The sequence below is a fragment of the Pygoscelis adeliae genome, unplaced genomic scaffold (assembly GCF_000699105.1).
Source record: "Pygoscelis adeliae isolate BGI_AS28 unplaced genomic scaffold, ASM69910v1 Scaffold187, whole genome shotgun sequence".
NCBI classification, from domain to species: domain Eukaryota; kingdom Metazoa; phylum Chordata; class Aves; order Sphenisciformes; family Spheniscidae; genus Pygoscelis; species Pygoscelis adeliae.
In genome coordinates, this window is record NW_008825103.1 from 280884 (window position 1) to 297835 (window position 16952).

Genomic DNA, 16952 nt, shown 5'->3' on the forward strand with positions numbered 1-16952 from the left:
TCAAAATCATCTCTGATCTTTGTTGACCTAGTCAGTGATTCCTTGATTGTTTTTCTGGAATCGCAGGCCTAAATCCAGAGCAATGTATGAGTTTTGTTTGGATGGCAGGGGGTTGCAAGTATATGGAGGCATAGTTTTTCTTTGTTTTAGCATGAGGGTTGAGGGATACTAGCAAGATCTTTTTGCTCATTGCCTGAAGGTATGTAATTCACTGCTAAGCCTGCTCTAGGCATGCAATTGCAATGAGCTAAGTTAGTATGTGAAATCCATGCCCATCAAGACCTGTGTACATGTTTTTAGCCCGTGGTCAATCTAAGGTTAACTATTCCTTGGTAAAAGGGGTGGGTGGGAGCTGCCTTACATCCAGGATTAAGTGTGTGCCTGCAGTGCTCTGCACTTTATTTACTGCTTGATATAAATTCAGTCCATGGTTACTTGCCTTTTTTTTTTTTTCCCTATCCCCTGCCAATCAGAAGAAGAAGAATGTTCTTGGCCTGTGTTTGGGCTTAGAGGCTTGTCCTGCTCTGAACTGGACCTCTATAGACCCTGTAATCTCAAATGCTTGACAGTATCTCTGGTGAGCTGTCTCGTGTGAAGTGTGGAACAAGATAGTAGTGTTTTCTTGAAGAATTGCATCACCTCTCTAACATCTTTGTGTTACGTAGTGTTTTCAAAATTGCTCCTGAAGTATTTGGAAAGACAAAGGGCACTTTTTGGCTCATTTGTGTTATTTTTAGAGTTCAATAAAAAGATGCTGCAAAACTTCTTGGGTCAATGCCACCTCTGACAGCTATGAGACTTCTTGAAGTTAGTCCAAAACTGTGGAAATTTTAAGGAGAACTTGGATCAACATCAGTCTCTGCATCAGGTGTCTTTATGTACTTCTGTCAGCTGCAGTGCACGTAACTGGTGTGAAGTCTTTGTATAAGAGTTTGTGGGCTTGATTCCGTTTCCTTCTAGTTTGTGAATTAAAGCAAGCCATGGGTATTCTGAGAAGGTGCAGTGACAGAAATGGAAATAAGAAGTCTAAAAAGTACAAGAAAGTCAAACTGTAAGGAGGTTTGAGTTGCTGCAGCTTTGGGTTATGGTGCATCTTGTCACGGTGAGTAGGAGAAAAGCACCTGCTGGAGGGCAGGGTTTAGCTCTCTGTGTCTGAAACCACTGAACGACCGATTCTCTCTCACCCTTGGATTTAGTTTAGATGTACAAAATTCCAGCAGTTGTATCCTGTGCTGGATTATATCTGACCACAGAATGTATCATTCTCTTGTTAAAGGCATAATGGTTCACTAAGTCTTAATGTCCATTTATTGGGCTTTTCTCCAGCAAGAGAATTTGGCATCCTCAGGATGAGCCTTTTCTTAAATCGCAAGTTTGTAGCATCAACCATTCAGCTGCGAAGTGTTGGCTCGCTGATCATCTTGTTTCTCTTTGGGAATATGAAGAGGTAACGATTTTAAAGTTGGCTTTTGTTGCCTTACAGTTAGGCTTTAGAAATACTTGTCCTATGAAGAGTTCTTGGCCTGCCTTATGAGAGGCTTTACAAGTGACAAGTGTCTTTTACTGCGGGGCTTCTGACTAACACAGTGGAAAGCTGTGAAGGTGAACACTGCAAGCTAATGCTGGTTTAGTAAACCTTCCATTGACTGCAAAAAGGTTAGTTTTATTGGTTTTGTCCATTTTATGCCAAGTGAATACTGTAAGAAGTCTGAAGTGTGTATCAGAAGATGTATTTTATGTATTAGAGGAGTACTTTTTTCTAAATGCGGACCCAGGCATTTATAGCTGCTGACACCTGGGCTTGATTAGATGGAGAAATTAACCGCAAGTAGACTGCAAGCTGTCTAGCTACAGATAGAAAACTTGCTGTGCTAGAAGGATGTATGGTCAGCAAAAGTGTGAACCTTCATTTTGGGACCCTTTTATAGCTTGCTCTGGTAGAGATGAAGAATAAATGGATTATAGACTATTCTAATTGCCCCACTTCAGTGCCTTTGGAACTGAAAGCAGAAACCATCCTCCTTTTGTAGGATAGAGTGGGTTTGTTTTTATGATTGTAGCAATGGTAAGAAGTTTCCTTAAAATAGACATTTAATATTCTGCTGCTCTTGAACTTCAGGTTGTTCCTCTTGTGTGTTAATAGATGGGTGGGAAGGTTTCACGGAAAGAGAGCTGTAACTTCAGATGCTTGGAGTTTTGTTCCAGAGGGCATAAAGATGGGACTGTTGGTGGGAGAACAGAGCGGGGATGATGAAGGGGAGGAGGTGCAGCAGAAGCTGAAGCCATACTTGTGTGAAGCATTAAAAAGCACTGCTTACCTGAAAAAACTGCTCAAACAATTTAAGACCAGCAGAACAATGGTTGCAAAGGCAAACACTTGCCTTTGTGCTATTGATGCACTATTGACCGGCACATCATTGAATTGAGCTGTTGGTTTTTAACCTTTATTCTGGCAAATGCTGTTTTCAGAAAATGCATGACTTCTCAGAGCTGTGGAAAATGACAGGAGTTTTAGATGACGACCTACATACCTCATGTGCTCTGTGACTGGATCTCATTCCCAGCTGCCTTGCTGCAATAGTCATTTTAAGTGATGATCAACTTTTGTTCGGAGGCTTATAACGAAGGGGAAGAAATAACCGTACCTTTAAAGGCTAATGCAGCTTCTAGGGCAGTGTCCTGTTGTAAGCGGGGGCTAGCTAGACCTTCTGTGTCAACAGAGGCTGAGAGCTAAGTTTTCCCTTAACATGAAGTGTAGTATAGTCGTCTTATCTGATGACTAGGAGAAGGTTGGTTAGGGTATACTTCTGAAAGGGTCCTAACTTCACATCTGCTACCAGATGGTTCAGAAGACATGTGAAACTTCAATGAGGTGCGCTTTTATTGAGAAGTGGATATATGGTCTAAAGCAACATATATTTCACTGAAAGAGGTAATAATTGGTTTATGGTTAACAAAACCTTGGCTTCATGTGTCTTCTGGTGACTGATGTAACCATGGCTATAAAGTCAAGTGTTTCTTTTATGCTTCACCATATAAAGGCAATAAATACTTATTTTCCAGGCCAGTTCTTGGAAATGATTTGGGCTATTTGGCATTGATGGGACTGGAGTGCCTGTCATATTCAAGGTCTCGGAGTTATTCCATACACATGCTCTTGTACCTGTGCAAGGGCCCTCATTGCGTGTCATCTAAGGTTGCCTTTGGATGTATTGGGGTCACATAGAGAAAGAATGGCTTAAGGTATCATGGAGCAAGTAGGTAAGGCCAAGGTTTTTACTGAATGGCTGTAAATGAAAACCAGGTGTGGGTAGAATAGGGAAGGAAATTTGTATGACCTGCACAATGTGGTTTGCATGCTTGCTGTGCTGCTGGAAAGTGAAGTAATGCTATTTGCAGCCAGGCTGGGGTTGGCTGTACCAGGTGTGCAGTACTTGGGTGAATCTGTTCATGGCTATTCATTTGCATTCTCAGATCTAAGGTAGAACAGAGTCAGGTCAGATGCCTTTTCTTTCTGTGAAGTCAAAAAAACTTCTTCTCGAATGTTCATCTTCTTCCTCAGGCTGCAGATCAAGGAAGTTTCTATTAAAGCTGGAATGGTTATTTCCCCTATAAATATTTTTAATTGTAGTCAATGAATTAAATAAGTGATGACACATTTATTTTCCAACTCTAGGAAGGAATTTTTTTCCAATATTAATATTCCAGTGTTCATAGAAGTGTTTATGCCAGAAGGGGCATTTAGTGCTGAAAGATTCTGATTAATGTAATTTTTTCCTGGTTCTTACAACATAAAGAAGAATAATCCAATCCCATTATAGTCCATGGTTTATCTTCCTGACGAGCGAAATGGGTTTGTTTTGCCTTTAACTGAGGTGTGAAAGAATTAGCCAGAACAGTCGAGATGTGGACCTAAGATGTTTTATTTTTCATAGTCTCCAGCACAGTGGAAATGCTAGAGAAGTTTAATAATCTGTTCCTTCAACTGCATTTGATTCTCAAAATACGTTTGAGCTAAAAGCTATGCATAATGGTATGGCAAGTGAGTTGGTGGAATTAATCTAAAATACTGTGCAGAGAGACAGGTCTTCACTCACACAGGGTTTATTTGTATAAGGCTGTGCTAAAGGTCTAGCGTAACTGCCATGTGTTATTGCCAAGTGTAGCCTCAGTCACTTGCTTGGAGTGTAAATTATTCTTGCTTTTCAAAGTTAAGTAGGAAATGTCATTTAGAGTTTAATATCTCTTTAAAGGAAGAATGTGAACAGTGAGTGTTAAAAATAAAAACAAATGACTAGCTGAGCAATGTGTAACAAAATGTTAGGCTGGGAAAACTACAATAGCAGCAATTCAACTAATATCTCCTGTAATAATTGTTTCCCTAGATCAGGAAGTGTCTTGCACCATTGGAATGAAATATATCATTTTGTGGAACACTTGGCCCGCAAGTTCATAAGGTAAGAAGTGCTGCTTTGCAGATAACCAAATGAGGAGGGGTGTGTGTGTGCCAGCAGCTGGGAGATGCGCTCTCAGTCGCAGTCAAGTAGCACATGCTGCTTTCCACCAGGGGACCTGGTGGAGAGGGAGTTCTTAATGCTTTTCTCCGATCATCCCATTGACTGCTTTTCCCCAGGTTTCTGTCATGCAGGAAATAGGAGTAGATAAGCTAATTGTTCCCTTTCTTCCTGCCTGACTTCCATGGATCAAATTGTTTTTGTGGGGAAGGAATCCTTTTGTTTCTGAGATGGCTGACTACTGCCTGAGGTACAGAAGTTTGGGTCTGCAGGGAGAGGCCTGAGGCTGTAGCTTTCAGGCACTGAATGACTTGAGACTGGATGAAAAATCCCCCAGGCCAGTGGGTGGAATGTGTTATGATAAACATAATTAGCCTTCCTTCATCTCCATGGTGATCCCAGGATGCACGTAAGCCTTTCTTGCTTTAACAATCCTAAGGTCATGATGCAAGTGCTATTTACATCTTTTAGGATTCCTCACAGTTTGCCTTGACTAGGAAGGCCCAGGGAAAACACCTTTTGCTGCCTAGTCCTGTCTTTCATCCTGTTGAGTTATAATCTAGATAGCAATCAGAGCGTCTTGTGTGTTTGGTGTTATGCATACAGTAAGCTCTGGTCTGGACCACAAAAATAATTTACTTTTTTTCTCTCCTTCTCCAGCCCTCAGCTGAGGATGTCCTTCATTGTTTTTTCAACTAGAGGGACAATTCTAATGAGGTTAACAGAAGACAGGTAAGAAGAGGTTTAAAGGTGCACTGCAGCTTTCGTGTCCTTGTTGTAGTTTCCTTCACCTTCCTTCCTCAATGATTTCCAGTCCACTGTGAGCAGTGTTGTGACACCTTTGTGCTTCTCAATTTAATTGTTTGAATCACCTGCCCATTTTCACATATGACACTCATTCTGCTAGAATGCATTAAGGCCTCTCAAGGCAGAGGTTGCCTTATTAATTTTAACTTCTAAATGTCTTTCTGTCAGCAATTAGGGTTTTAACTCAAACTGCTTTCATTGAGGGAGTCTGCCTTCCACAGGCTTTCATCAGAGAACAAGAGCCTTATTGCCTTTGAAACATCCTTAGGGAGTTTCTTCTGCAAACAAATAGGTGAAACTCCTTTTCCATAAAAACAACCTTGAAAGCTGTAGGTCATACCCATACCCTTGAGGCAGAGGTGAACATGATTTCTTCAGAGGTCTGAAGGTATGTTACAGGCAAACAGTGTTTAGGATGGATTGCAAGGGTGTATATTTTTTGGCAATGACAGTTTGATTGCCATGTTTCTGAAGTGTGTTCCTGTCATCCCTTTGTAGATCCCCAAGTTAATCCCAGTAAACTCTATGGGATGGATTATTTTTTTTTTAATCTGACTTCAAGGAGAGCTGGATGAGGTCCTTTAATTGCTCTTGCTTCCTCTGTTAACTTCATTGCCACGTGGAGCAAAAATATATGTAACACATGTGAAGACTGTATAAGTCAGCATGTGTTTTACATATTGGATGTCTATGAAATTGCATACCAGAGCAGCTACTATAGAGGAATGAATAGGAAACTGGCCGCTTTCCTAAAGAGCAGTCCACATACATATCAACCTTGAAAAATGACATTAAACCCAGCCAGCCTAAGCATCTCTTGCCACTTACTTTAACAATAAGTATAAAGAGAATGAACCATATCTACCTTGGTGCCAGAGGAAAACCTGTTCCCTGCCTCCTTCTGTTTCCACCCTGTGAGCACACCCGATTGCAATGATCTCTAGTCTGTTAAGGCTCTAAGCTATGAGACTTAAGTGTTTCCCATGTGGAAATGTATTTCATATTTATCCAGCTGTCCTAGAAATGTTGACTGGGAACAGGATATTGATATGGTATTAGTCTAAAAGCCAGCTGACTGGAGAGCTGCTGGTTTTTATTGGAGGACTGACAAACAAGGTGTGGGCTTCATGCTGGTCCTTTAGTTAACACTGGCCTTTCTTAATAGGGAAGCTGGAGTAGTGGCAAAACCTTTTCTACCTTGCCCATGCCTCATGTGGCGTATCAGCATCTGAATGTGAAGATTGAGGATACTCAGCATCCCTTTTGGAAAAAGTCTGTGCATCTAATGGGACTGGATTGACATATTTTAAAGACCTTTGCTGTCTATTTTAAAATTTCAGTGTTTGCATTTGAAAAATAGTTCTGATCACAGGAAATGCTCTTGATTTTATATTCAGCTTTGGCTTGTATGTGCATGGGTAGCCGAATGGAGGAAATATCTGCCTCTAGCCCACTTATGTTATATAGCTCAGTGTCGAACTAGTTTGGGATATCGCAGGTACAGAATGAGTTCTTGAAAGTTTGATTATTCAACCCATTGCAAAAGCAGATACTCTTTTCTCTCTGTGGGAGTTACTGCTCTGTAGACTGGATAATATTAATGCGCTGCTGCATCAGCCTCACAAATGTGAGGTAGAGTACGTGATCATACAAACTGGATTTTCTGAAGTAGTTAAAAAATGCAGGGACAAAACTGACTTCTGGCATTCGGTCTTGCAGTGTCAGTGTGGCCCTGCATGCAGTGACTTCATCTGTTTCCCATGAAGATTGTATAGTTTGCTCAGAGATATACCCCACACATTGCAGAGAAAGGCTTTAATCTTCAAGTCAGTTTGAACAGGAACAGAAGGTGTAATGTCCAAATAAACTGGAGTTGCCAGGATGATTTGAGATTGTGTCATTTTTTGTGGCTGTTTGATTACATTTGTATAGTCAAGTCAGCAAGCATAAGTGAGGAAAGTGATCTAGGTGCAAGTCAGCTGCTCTGCGTCTGCATCAGAGGCTTGACCAGGGTTACACAGGGAATATTTATTTAGAAAGAAATGTATGGATATTGACATAGGAGATGCTGCTGTTGTGATGCTTTCCTGAGGCTGTGGGAACACTGGGAGCACATCTGCTCTATTTTCCACATCCTTAGAAAGGTACCTACCCAGATGTTACTGTAGCCTATAACATTACCTTAGCCTATATAAACATTGGGTTAACTCTTTTTTTCCCCTCACTATATCTGGTTCTGCCGTGCGTGTCTTCACCTGGATATCAGCTCCTGATAAATTTGACCCTGGATCTAACAACGCATCTGCATTCATTTCAGGGAACAGATACGCCAGGGGCTAGAAGAGCTGCAGAAAGTCCTTCCGGGAGGCGACACATACATGCATGAAGGATTTGAAAGGGTAACTAGATGCATGCTATAGTGCCTCTAAACTGTGTCTGGGTGCTCCTCAGGAATTGTTAAACAAAGGAATCTGGTAGGTAAGTGGGGCTATTTCCCTTTTATGCAATAGATACACTGAAATGTATGCATTCAGTGTTAAAGCTGGTACAAGGGAACTGCAAACCCTACTACTTACCTATTTTCTTGCCTTCAGCTTTTATGGGGGAGCTGCCTTTTCAGCTTAGGACAAGGCTTTGGCCTTGCAATCCTACATGGAACGATGTTCATGGAGAGTGGAAAGCTGTTCAGAGTCCTGCATGGGTGCTATAGTGGGCTTGTTAGAGTTGGGTGGGGCTGAGGCCATGGCTTTAACCTGTTCTCACTGGTGGACAAATAATGCTGCGCGGAAGTTATTGCCTGCTCTGAGCTTCTCCTTCTGTATATTTTACAAGCCCAAGAGTTTCTCTAAACCTGAACTCCTGAACCCGCTCCCACTTCTGTACTGCACATGCATTTGGGAGGATTGTGGAACTGTCTGCCTATTGAAAATACATGTGAACACACAACAAAAATTCAGGTGACCTGACAAGAGATGCTGGTCTTAACTAGGAGTCCAAAACCAAACCCTGGAGTTTGGTGACTTCAGAAACTTTGCAGGAAAAGTAAAAAAAAACTAATTTAAATTCAGAACAGAAGTGAAATTCATAAGCCAAATATGTTCAGGGTGGCCTACTTTTTAATTTTGAATTGATGCACACTGAGGTGTTTGCTCTTCTATCTTGAAATGTGCTTGTGCATAGATCAAGTGGGAGACAGAAGCGTAAGAATATCTCTCTGCAGTTGGTTTATTTGTGATTAGAGTCGTTGATCTAGACGTGCTGGGGAATATTTATCAATGGACCTAGGATGTTTCTCAAGGAGGAAGATGAATGTGACTTTCAGATAGCAGAATAGTGGGAGACTACATTATTGTTGGCCAATGGCCTTAGGGTTGGTTTGACCGAGTTATGCTTTAGATAAGACCTTGAAGTAATGCAATCAAAACCATAGGCAAGAAACTTGTTCTATGATGCAGATATCTCTGAAAGCAGAGGTTATGTGCAGACTACAAACATGACATCCTCACTGCCATCTTCTCTTTCTTTCTGGTGCATGTGTAGATGCCCACAAAGTATTATTATTCATTTATTGCTAATAATCTTCTGATTTAATTTCAGGCAAGTGAACAGATTTACTATGAAAATGTTCACGGTGAGAGACTTTCTTGATCCATTGAATGTTTTTTTCTCTTTCTTTTTGACTGATAACTTTAATAGATTTGAAATGCAGCTTCACTGTGGGAAAGGTGGGGGATGGCACCTATTCTTACAGGAATGCAATGCTATTCAGGGTAGTTGTTCCTGAAAAGGAAAAAGAACAGGTGGAGCTTTAAGGATCCAGAGCTGGAATGAATGTGTTTCAGGCCAAAAGTGAGAAGCCAGGCTGACTGAAGGTGCCTACTCTTACTGAACTGTCTGGTACCTTATCTTGTTCTTTTTGCTTGAGGACTCAGGTAACCATTTCTTCTTTCTGAAACTTGTGGAGATGCTGTTAGGTAAAACGTTTTTGGTTTGGTGGTTTGTTTTTTTTTTTTTTCAATAAGCAATTATTAAATCCAGTAGTAAGTGCAGACAATTGTAAAAATGTTTTGTCCTTTCCTTCCTTGTAATTAATGTAAAAACTTTCTGCACTGCAAAGCCTGAAGTAGAAGTATAAACATTGCTTCTTGGAAACCAAAAGATAGGCGAGCAGATGTTTGAGTACAAAGCCAGTCCTAATGGTTTTGCAGGGCCACTCATGAATAAAATGAAGTAGTGACTAAGCCTGCACAGCTTTGGGACTCAGCTGTAAAATATGACTGCAGCAGAATGGAATAGATAGCTAGAACAATTTGATTTGGGATTGATAATACTTTTACATGCTAGTATACATATTACATGTAAACAGGTTGCCACCATATGCAAGAAGCAGTGGACAACTGGGTCCTCAAGTCTGAATGTCGGCCTGTGTATTTTGTCTTTAGTTCTGTGTGTGTATGTCCTTGCTCCACTAAAGGAGTGTTTATACCCCCTGCAGTAGGTCCTAAGGCTCCTGCAGTAGTCGATGGAAGGAGAAAGGCATCTCTGGAGGTCATTTGGGCTCCTAAGTTTGTACAAGAAGTGTTCGCTTTTCTCCCATTTCCTACAAAAGGAGCCTAGGCACTTGAGTTAGGCAACTGCAACATGAATGACCCTGCATGTTGCTTATTGTTTGTCAAGCACTTGACTTTCTTGTTGCATCATTACCACATTATTTAAAACTGAGGATTTCTAAGCAGCACCAGGAAATTTAGGTATCGGATCTCTGTTCTGCAGTAGTTGAAGTTGCTTGTTTGGATTTTTCTCTTCAGCAACAGCTTGTTAAAGGCATGGCTACTCATAATGGCAGGAAAATACCCTAGACGCTTGAAGAAATTTAAAGATTGGTAATTTACACGCCTTGACATATTTAGCCTTTATCATTGCATAACAGTGTTTGTGCAAGATGTACCTACAGAGCTCCTTCATATCTGTAGCAAGTCTATTGTCAGAAATATGAATTAATTCTATTTGAGCACTTGTGAAAACTAATACAAACTTGTAAAACCCAAGCTATAATCAATACAAGGGGAAGACTGCAAGGTTTAACTATGTTGCTGAAGTATGTTACATAGGAAGGTTGAAGATTTTAGGCCATTTTCCTACCATATCTGTTTCAATCCCAATTGAGCTTTTTATCACAAGCTGAAAAAATCTCTGGATTTCTTGAATTGATTAAAAATCATTAATAAAAGCATTAATAAAATCAGGAAATAACTAGGAACAATTTGGTTTTTTGATGGGTGCAGTCTAATCTACTGGTCTGAAATATTGAAATAGTTATGAGGGGCTGTCAAAAATCATTGGCACATCAAAGGAATGTGATATAAAACTGGTATTGAAGGCAGGTGCCTGAGTGGAAAAAGCATGCAGAAATTCATGTCTTCTGAAAACTGGTTGGCTGAAGGGAGTTAAGGACATGGGCTTGATGTCCACTGTTTCTGGTCCTTTAAGTGTGTTAACAGGTCACTAGGAGGATGTTTTCTAGGCTAGTTTAACAAATATGACTCAAAAACAAGGGACTAAAGAAGTTTGTGTTATTTAGGTTACAGAACTGCAAGTGTCATCATTGCATTGACAGATGGAGAACTCCATGAAGACCTGTTTTTCTACTCTGAGAGGGAGGTAAGTGTCTTACACATTTTTTTTAGCCAGGGAGACAGTGAAATGTCTGGGCTTGCTGCTTAGAAGGCAAAAGATAGGGAAAATCTTTTTCCCTAGTGACAAAACTTCACTTTGGTGCTCTTTAGACATGAATCTTAAGGATAAACGTTAATAGCAGCAATGCTTCTGACTCATCAAAACTGAGACTGTTCATAGGAAAGGAGGGGGATTTAAACTTCCAGTTAAAAAGAATAACAACTGGAGGAAGGAATAGTTCACAGCTGAAAAGTTTCGGTATTTACTGGATTGTTCTGGGAAATACCTGAATCTTCTCACTTTGACTTTTCTTCTTTCACAAAAAGTAAAGACTGCAGAAAGAGGATGACTGTTGTTCCTGTAATATTCTGCCACGTCAGAAAGCCTTTCAGATGATCAGATCCAAAATTTCCACAAATGTTTCCAAGATTCAAGCATGTATTCAACATCCTCATTAAATTAGTGTATTGTGCAAAATGTTAGATTAACAGTAGGTTGAGCACTTGAGAGCTTTGCTCTATAATGTTCCTACTGATGTCCTTTTGATAGTCATCTCTGAAGAGATGAACCAATGTTCACTTGTCAGTCAAACAACTTAAGATGACCTAAACTTGGAAGATAGTATTGTTACAAGAATTTGCTGCTGACAGGATTTTTCCTCTCAATCTGCCCAAAGTGCAGCTTTAAATCCAATAACAACAAAAAGAATGGTTTTGTAGAATAAAACCAATATTGCTGTAGCACAAACGAATGTCATGAACCTAGAGTTCCCTTCCTTACTGTTCATCTCCTTTTCTTCCCTTCTGAAATCAAAAACCCACAAGAAAAACAAGTTTGTTTTTAGAGGTGAATGAACAAGTTGAGAGGTCAGAAGTGTTGTATTTGTTTTGGTTTGGGGAGGAACAATTAGCTAGTAGAAAGGAGATCCTGACCTCAGCTCTTACACTGCAAGTTGCTTCAGTTGTTTGGGTTTAAGTTTCTTGGTGTAAAACTGGAATGATGCTTTTCTTGTAAAGCACTTTGTAGTAGTTCAAATTGTTACATAGCAGTCTTCTGATATAATCTGACTTGCTACCATCTTTTCTGGGAATGGGTTTTCAGTCGGGTGTTCCTGTTCTAATGAAATATGATTAAATGACTTAATTCATACTTACGCAGACAAGAGCATTTAGAACAGTTTTTTTGAATAGTAAATGCCACTTCAACTGCATGTCAATGAAATAGCCTGGAAAAATCAAACCTGTGGATGTTCTCCCTTTATTACTTTGAGATGCTGTGTAAATAATGGGAGTGATACACTTTTGTAGCAGATGGAATGAAATGCCTCTTCACCTATCGATATCATGAGTCCAGGCACAGATGTCTGAAATAGAAAATACCAAAACATTTTAGGTTACTATTATACTGGGATATGTCCTAAATGATGAAAAGAAAATGGATTTAGTCTGTCTTACATCTGTTGGACAGGCAAATGTTAGGAAGTTGGAGAAGCCTGGAAGGTGAGCTAATCAGGTATAAAAAAACCTACCAATACCTTGGTTTTTGCTTTACTAAACAAATAGCTACTCTAGTAGCAGATAAAACCTTTTTCTGCAGAATCAGGTAGGAAAGCTTCTAAAGCTCTCTTTTGACAAGCTCATTTTACAGAGGAGGACTAAATTTATGATTAAGACCTTTCAGAAAACTGCATCCCATCATATTTGCATCCATGTCATCCTACCTTTCCTTGTTCCAGGCTAATCGGTCGCGTGACCTGGGAGCAACAGTATATTGTGTTGGTGTGAAAGACTTCAATGAGACCCAGGTAAATGAGGCACTTGTCGTGTTTACTGGGGTACTTGGCAAAGGTGCATGCTGAACACAGGCACACACTCCTGAATCATTTTCTCAAGACTTCTCAAGTGGTCTTTCTCTCCTTCTGTTGACTGACAGTCTGAAGTGTTTTGGTCTGGGTGTTGGGTTTAAGCCCCTTTCTGTCTTAATCCCCATATGTGGAGACCTGTCCCTCTGTCTGTATAACTCTTGCTAATGGTGGAGAAAAGCAGAAGAAAAGACACATGAAGAATAGCAAATCAGTCCAGTTTAAGCTGTAAGCAGAATGAGGTTGTGGGGACTTTTGTTTTCCCCATAAAATTGAGGTATTGCCATATAACACTTCAGTTTCAGTCTAGCTTTTCTTTCATGGGAAAACTGTGCTCTAAAAAGCAAACAGCTTCATTAGAGACACTAATATTTTACAGTGTTTTCCCATTTGATAAATTTAGAAGTCAGACTATCAGATGAATGTTAGTATGTCCATGAATTACATTTCGCACCAAGTGTAACAGTTGACATTATATTTTTCTAACGTGAGTGAAACACTTGTGCAGCCCCTAAGTGGAGTGCTGAACTACTTATTGAATGGAGCTTTTCCAGGTTTTCAGTTTTCTAACAAAGCTTCAAACACTGATTCAAAAAGGAGTCAAAACAAATTTGGTTTAGAACAATCTCCTTTGAATCAAAACCAGAGGCTAGTGTAACCTAAAGTAATAGAAAAAGCAAAGAGGGAATAAAAATGGCAAAGAGACTGGATCTAAAGTAGCAGCACTCAGACAGCTGCTACCTGAAGTCATATAGATGCTGAAGAAATTAACTGGAATTAGATGACTGTCTGAAGTCCCAGAATGCACTAGGAGGAGGACTATGGGAAATGAGTTGAGGAAACTGTAAACATCCTGGTTTACAGAAGCTGCTGTGTCTTGGCTAAAGGAGGTTGGCAGTTTGGCGTTTTGCTTGAGAAGTAGGAGTTCTGAGTGACATGAGCTGGAAAGGTGGAGCCAGTGGGGTTTAGGGAGGAATGTGTGGCTAGTCTGCTGCCTCCAATTTGCAATGCTACAGGAAACGCCAGAGGCCTGCTGGGTTGATGTTACCTCTGCCATGGGAGAGAATTACTATAACAAACGTTGGCCTTGCAGCAGTAAAACTTGATTCTGCTCCAGCAGATGCATGGAGAGCTCATTACTTCTGAATTGGGCTTATATTTCTGCCTTAACCCTTAGCATGCTATTGACAAGTGAACCTGCATATAGCTCTTTACAGGTGATGTCCTGGTTCCCCTTATCTTACCCCCGCCTCACGAATGGCCCTCTTCCTTGTCATGTAGGCTTCCAAATGCTCTTCTGCTCCCTCTTTCCCCGCTCGGAAAATATCTCATTAGCTCCCTGCTTTCTTCTTCTTGGCTCTCTAATGGTTGAGCCTAGGACAAATAGTCAAATCTCTGTCCTGACAGGAAAGGTGGATCAGGCCTGTATCTCCAGATGGGGTATAATTTGCATTAGTCTTCTCCATATGTGAAAATACTGAATAATTTTGATTAGTTCCCTGGTTTAAGTGATGTATGTGCTGAAGTGTTTTGCTGCATTAGTGGCATGTCATGTTGATGCTGTGGCCTATTTTGGTTGGGGAGTTACTGTGCTGGGTGATCTACAATCATGTGGGAGACAGTTTTTTTGCAATAAAGATCATTAGGCTCTGGGCATCAGTGAAAGCCACGTTCTGTCTTGTCTTCAAAGTTAAGGGAAGCCTTTTCTGATTCCTGATGTAGAGCTTTCTAAAATCAATCAGGCTACAGAGATAAACTTTTCAATGCTTCACGAACTATAATGCACTAGCAATCCATACAGAGTACTTGAAGTATTTGGTTTTTTTACTTGCAAGCGGATGAGTCTGGAGAAGTCTTAATTTGCTGCCTGCTGGCTAATTTATCTCATTCTTTGCATTTCTGTTTTATTTACTTTTACCACTCTGTCAGCTGGCTAGAATTGCCGACAGCAAAGATCATGTCTTTCCAGTGAATGATGGTTTTGAAGCCCTTCAGGGGATCATAGACTCTGTAAGTATTTTTCTAATCATGTGTTTGCATGTGTGCACGTTAGTTTGTGTTAGCTTGCACAGTTGAAGGTTTAGTTTTCCTGTGTTCACAAGGACCTGCTGACTGCTAATAAATTACTTAAACATTTGATCCAAAGAAACTGACCTTTGTTTGTACTAATATTGCTACTTCAAGGTAGAGTTTATCAACAGGTCACAATACAGGAAGGTTTGAGCCCAACTATTGTCTTTGTATGTCTCCCTCCTTGATGGAGGGAGTAACTGACTGAATGGACTAGGCACATGGTGACAGTTTATAAAATGGCTGCCATGGACTGGGACAGCAAAGATGTGTTAGAGCACATTCCGTACAAAGGATTAGGGCGCTCTTTGATCTCCATCTTTCTGCTTGATTAGCGTCCTTTCTGTCCTGATGGATGTGCTGCACTGCTCACCTGTTTAGAATGGGGGAAGGGATCCTGCTATGTATGCCAAAATCCCCAAAACTTGGCTTTCTACATTCAGCCTCCTAACAAATGGACTATTTTTCCACCCCGCAGACCTAGGTTTCCTGATTCAGTTTGATCAATTCCTGGCATTTCCTCTAGGGGTTGGGTGCAGCATATAAAAGCTGGCTTATTCCTGAGTGGCTGGGATAAGAGCTAGCAGTTCAGCTGACAGAGGGAGGGGCGGAGATTGATTCCTTTCCCATGGCTTGCATAAAAGTCATGCAAATGGCTCCATGGTCTTTACTAGCTATTTCTAGCTCTAAAACTTTTGAGTGGCCTAATACTGTGTCACCTAGGACCAACGCTTCCCTTGACTGAGCAGGAAAGGAAATATATGAGAGGATGTGTGTGCCATTTTATTATAAGTGAAAAATGTGCCAAGTGTTCACTAGGAAACAGTATGTTTTCAGGTAGCTTCCAGGATTTTTCTGTTCCTTTTGCTCAGTTGTATTCCATAACCATTCTAATTAGATTGCTTCCCGTGGCTACAAAGGAGGATGGGAAATCTTTTTAAGGACACGTGTTTTGTTCATTTTCATATAGGCTTTTTAGTTGATAAAACACAGATGAAATATACAACTTGAAGCTAGGGAGGGTAGGTTCACCAGGGGGGTCTCAGATTTCTGTGTTTACAGTGGTTACACACTATTCTGACCACATAGTACCAAGCAAAACCATTCCTTCAGTGCAGGCTCAATTTTCCCTAGTGCTCTCGCATGTAGATGGAATACAATCCCTTGCTTATTGGTTTTCCTGGCACTGTCCAAGTGTGGGGCTACTGCCTCAATTCTCTTGGACAATCAGGTGTTGCATGTCATTTAAGAAAGCAACAAAACAACAAAAACCCCTAGCTTGCTTCCCAGCCCTGCATTCTCTTTGCAGCTGTTTTTAATGAATTCCAGCAGCAGTTCTGACTCCCTTTCCAGTTATATTAAATAGAATGCGAAGACTTCAGCCTCCAGGAACCTAGTCAAGAACTGCTTCAGTTGACCGGTGCAAGATTTACCAGCCCTGGAAAGGAGGGTCACAAGGAAGTGTAATTGTACAGTAATGAATCCGTGACCTGAACAGTTGCATTTGAGTGGAGTGATTGCAATAGGTTGGGTAGAAAGGAGGTGTGTAAAAGGAATGGCAAGAGGGACATTAATCACTCTGTAGAATAACAAAGAATCTGTAGATTCCTTTTCTAGTTGGAAAATAAGCTCCCTCGTTCATTTTCTTGTCCTTGCAAAGCACCCCTGTCTTGGAGCAAAGAAAATAAAGCATTTGTGTTCACAGGAAAGCATTTTAATGTTGAAAGAGCCATGAGATTTGGAAGCTTCTCAATTCCTGTGTAAGAGTTGGTATAGCAAGGATGTTCAGCCATGTATAGAGGGGATTGGTTAGGCTACTAGCTGCTGGTTGATATAACAGGGGAAGGAAGGATAAAATTATGAGGCTGGGGGAGATTAGTGTTTGAAATCGCTCTAGAGATGTGAAGACTTGGGTTTCTTCTGGTCTACAGGGATTTGGTGTGAACTGCCCTGTAATTCTGCTGAGGCAGCCTGACTCTTCCCTCCTCCCCTTGTCCTGAGGAGTAGATCTTTTTCAACCCTCT

At 40.7% G+C, this 16952-nt stretch overlaps 1 protein-coding gene across 1 annotated transcript in view; it reads left to right on the forward strand.

The window, feature by feature from the left end:
- ANTXR1 (anthrax toxin receptor 1) overlaps positions 1-16952 on the forward strand; it is a 105441-nt gene that overhangs the window by 4567 nt on the left and 83922 nt on the right. Inside the window, exons 2-8 of the mRNA XM_009327212.1 lie at positions 4386-4457; positions 5175-5246; positions 7639-7720; positions 8919-8952; positions 10903-10982; positions 12733-12801; positions 14788-14868. Of these exons, the coding sequence (XP_009325487.1) occupies positions 4386-4457; positions 5175-5246; positions 7639-7720; positions 8919-8952; positions 10903-10982; positions 12733-12801; positions 14788-14868 (490 nt within the window). The remainder of the gene's footprint in view (positions 1-4385; positions 4458-5174; positions 5247-7638; positions 7721-8918; positions 8953-10902; positions 10983-12732; positions 12802-14787; positions 14869-16952) is intronic.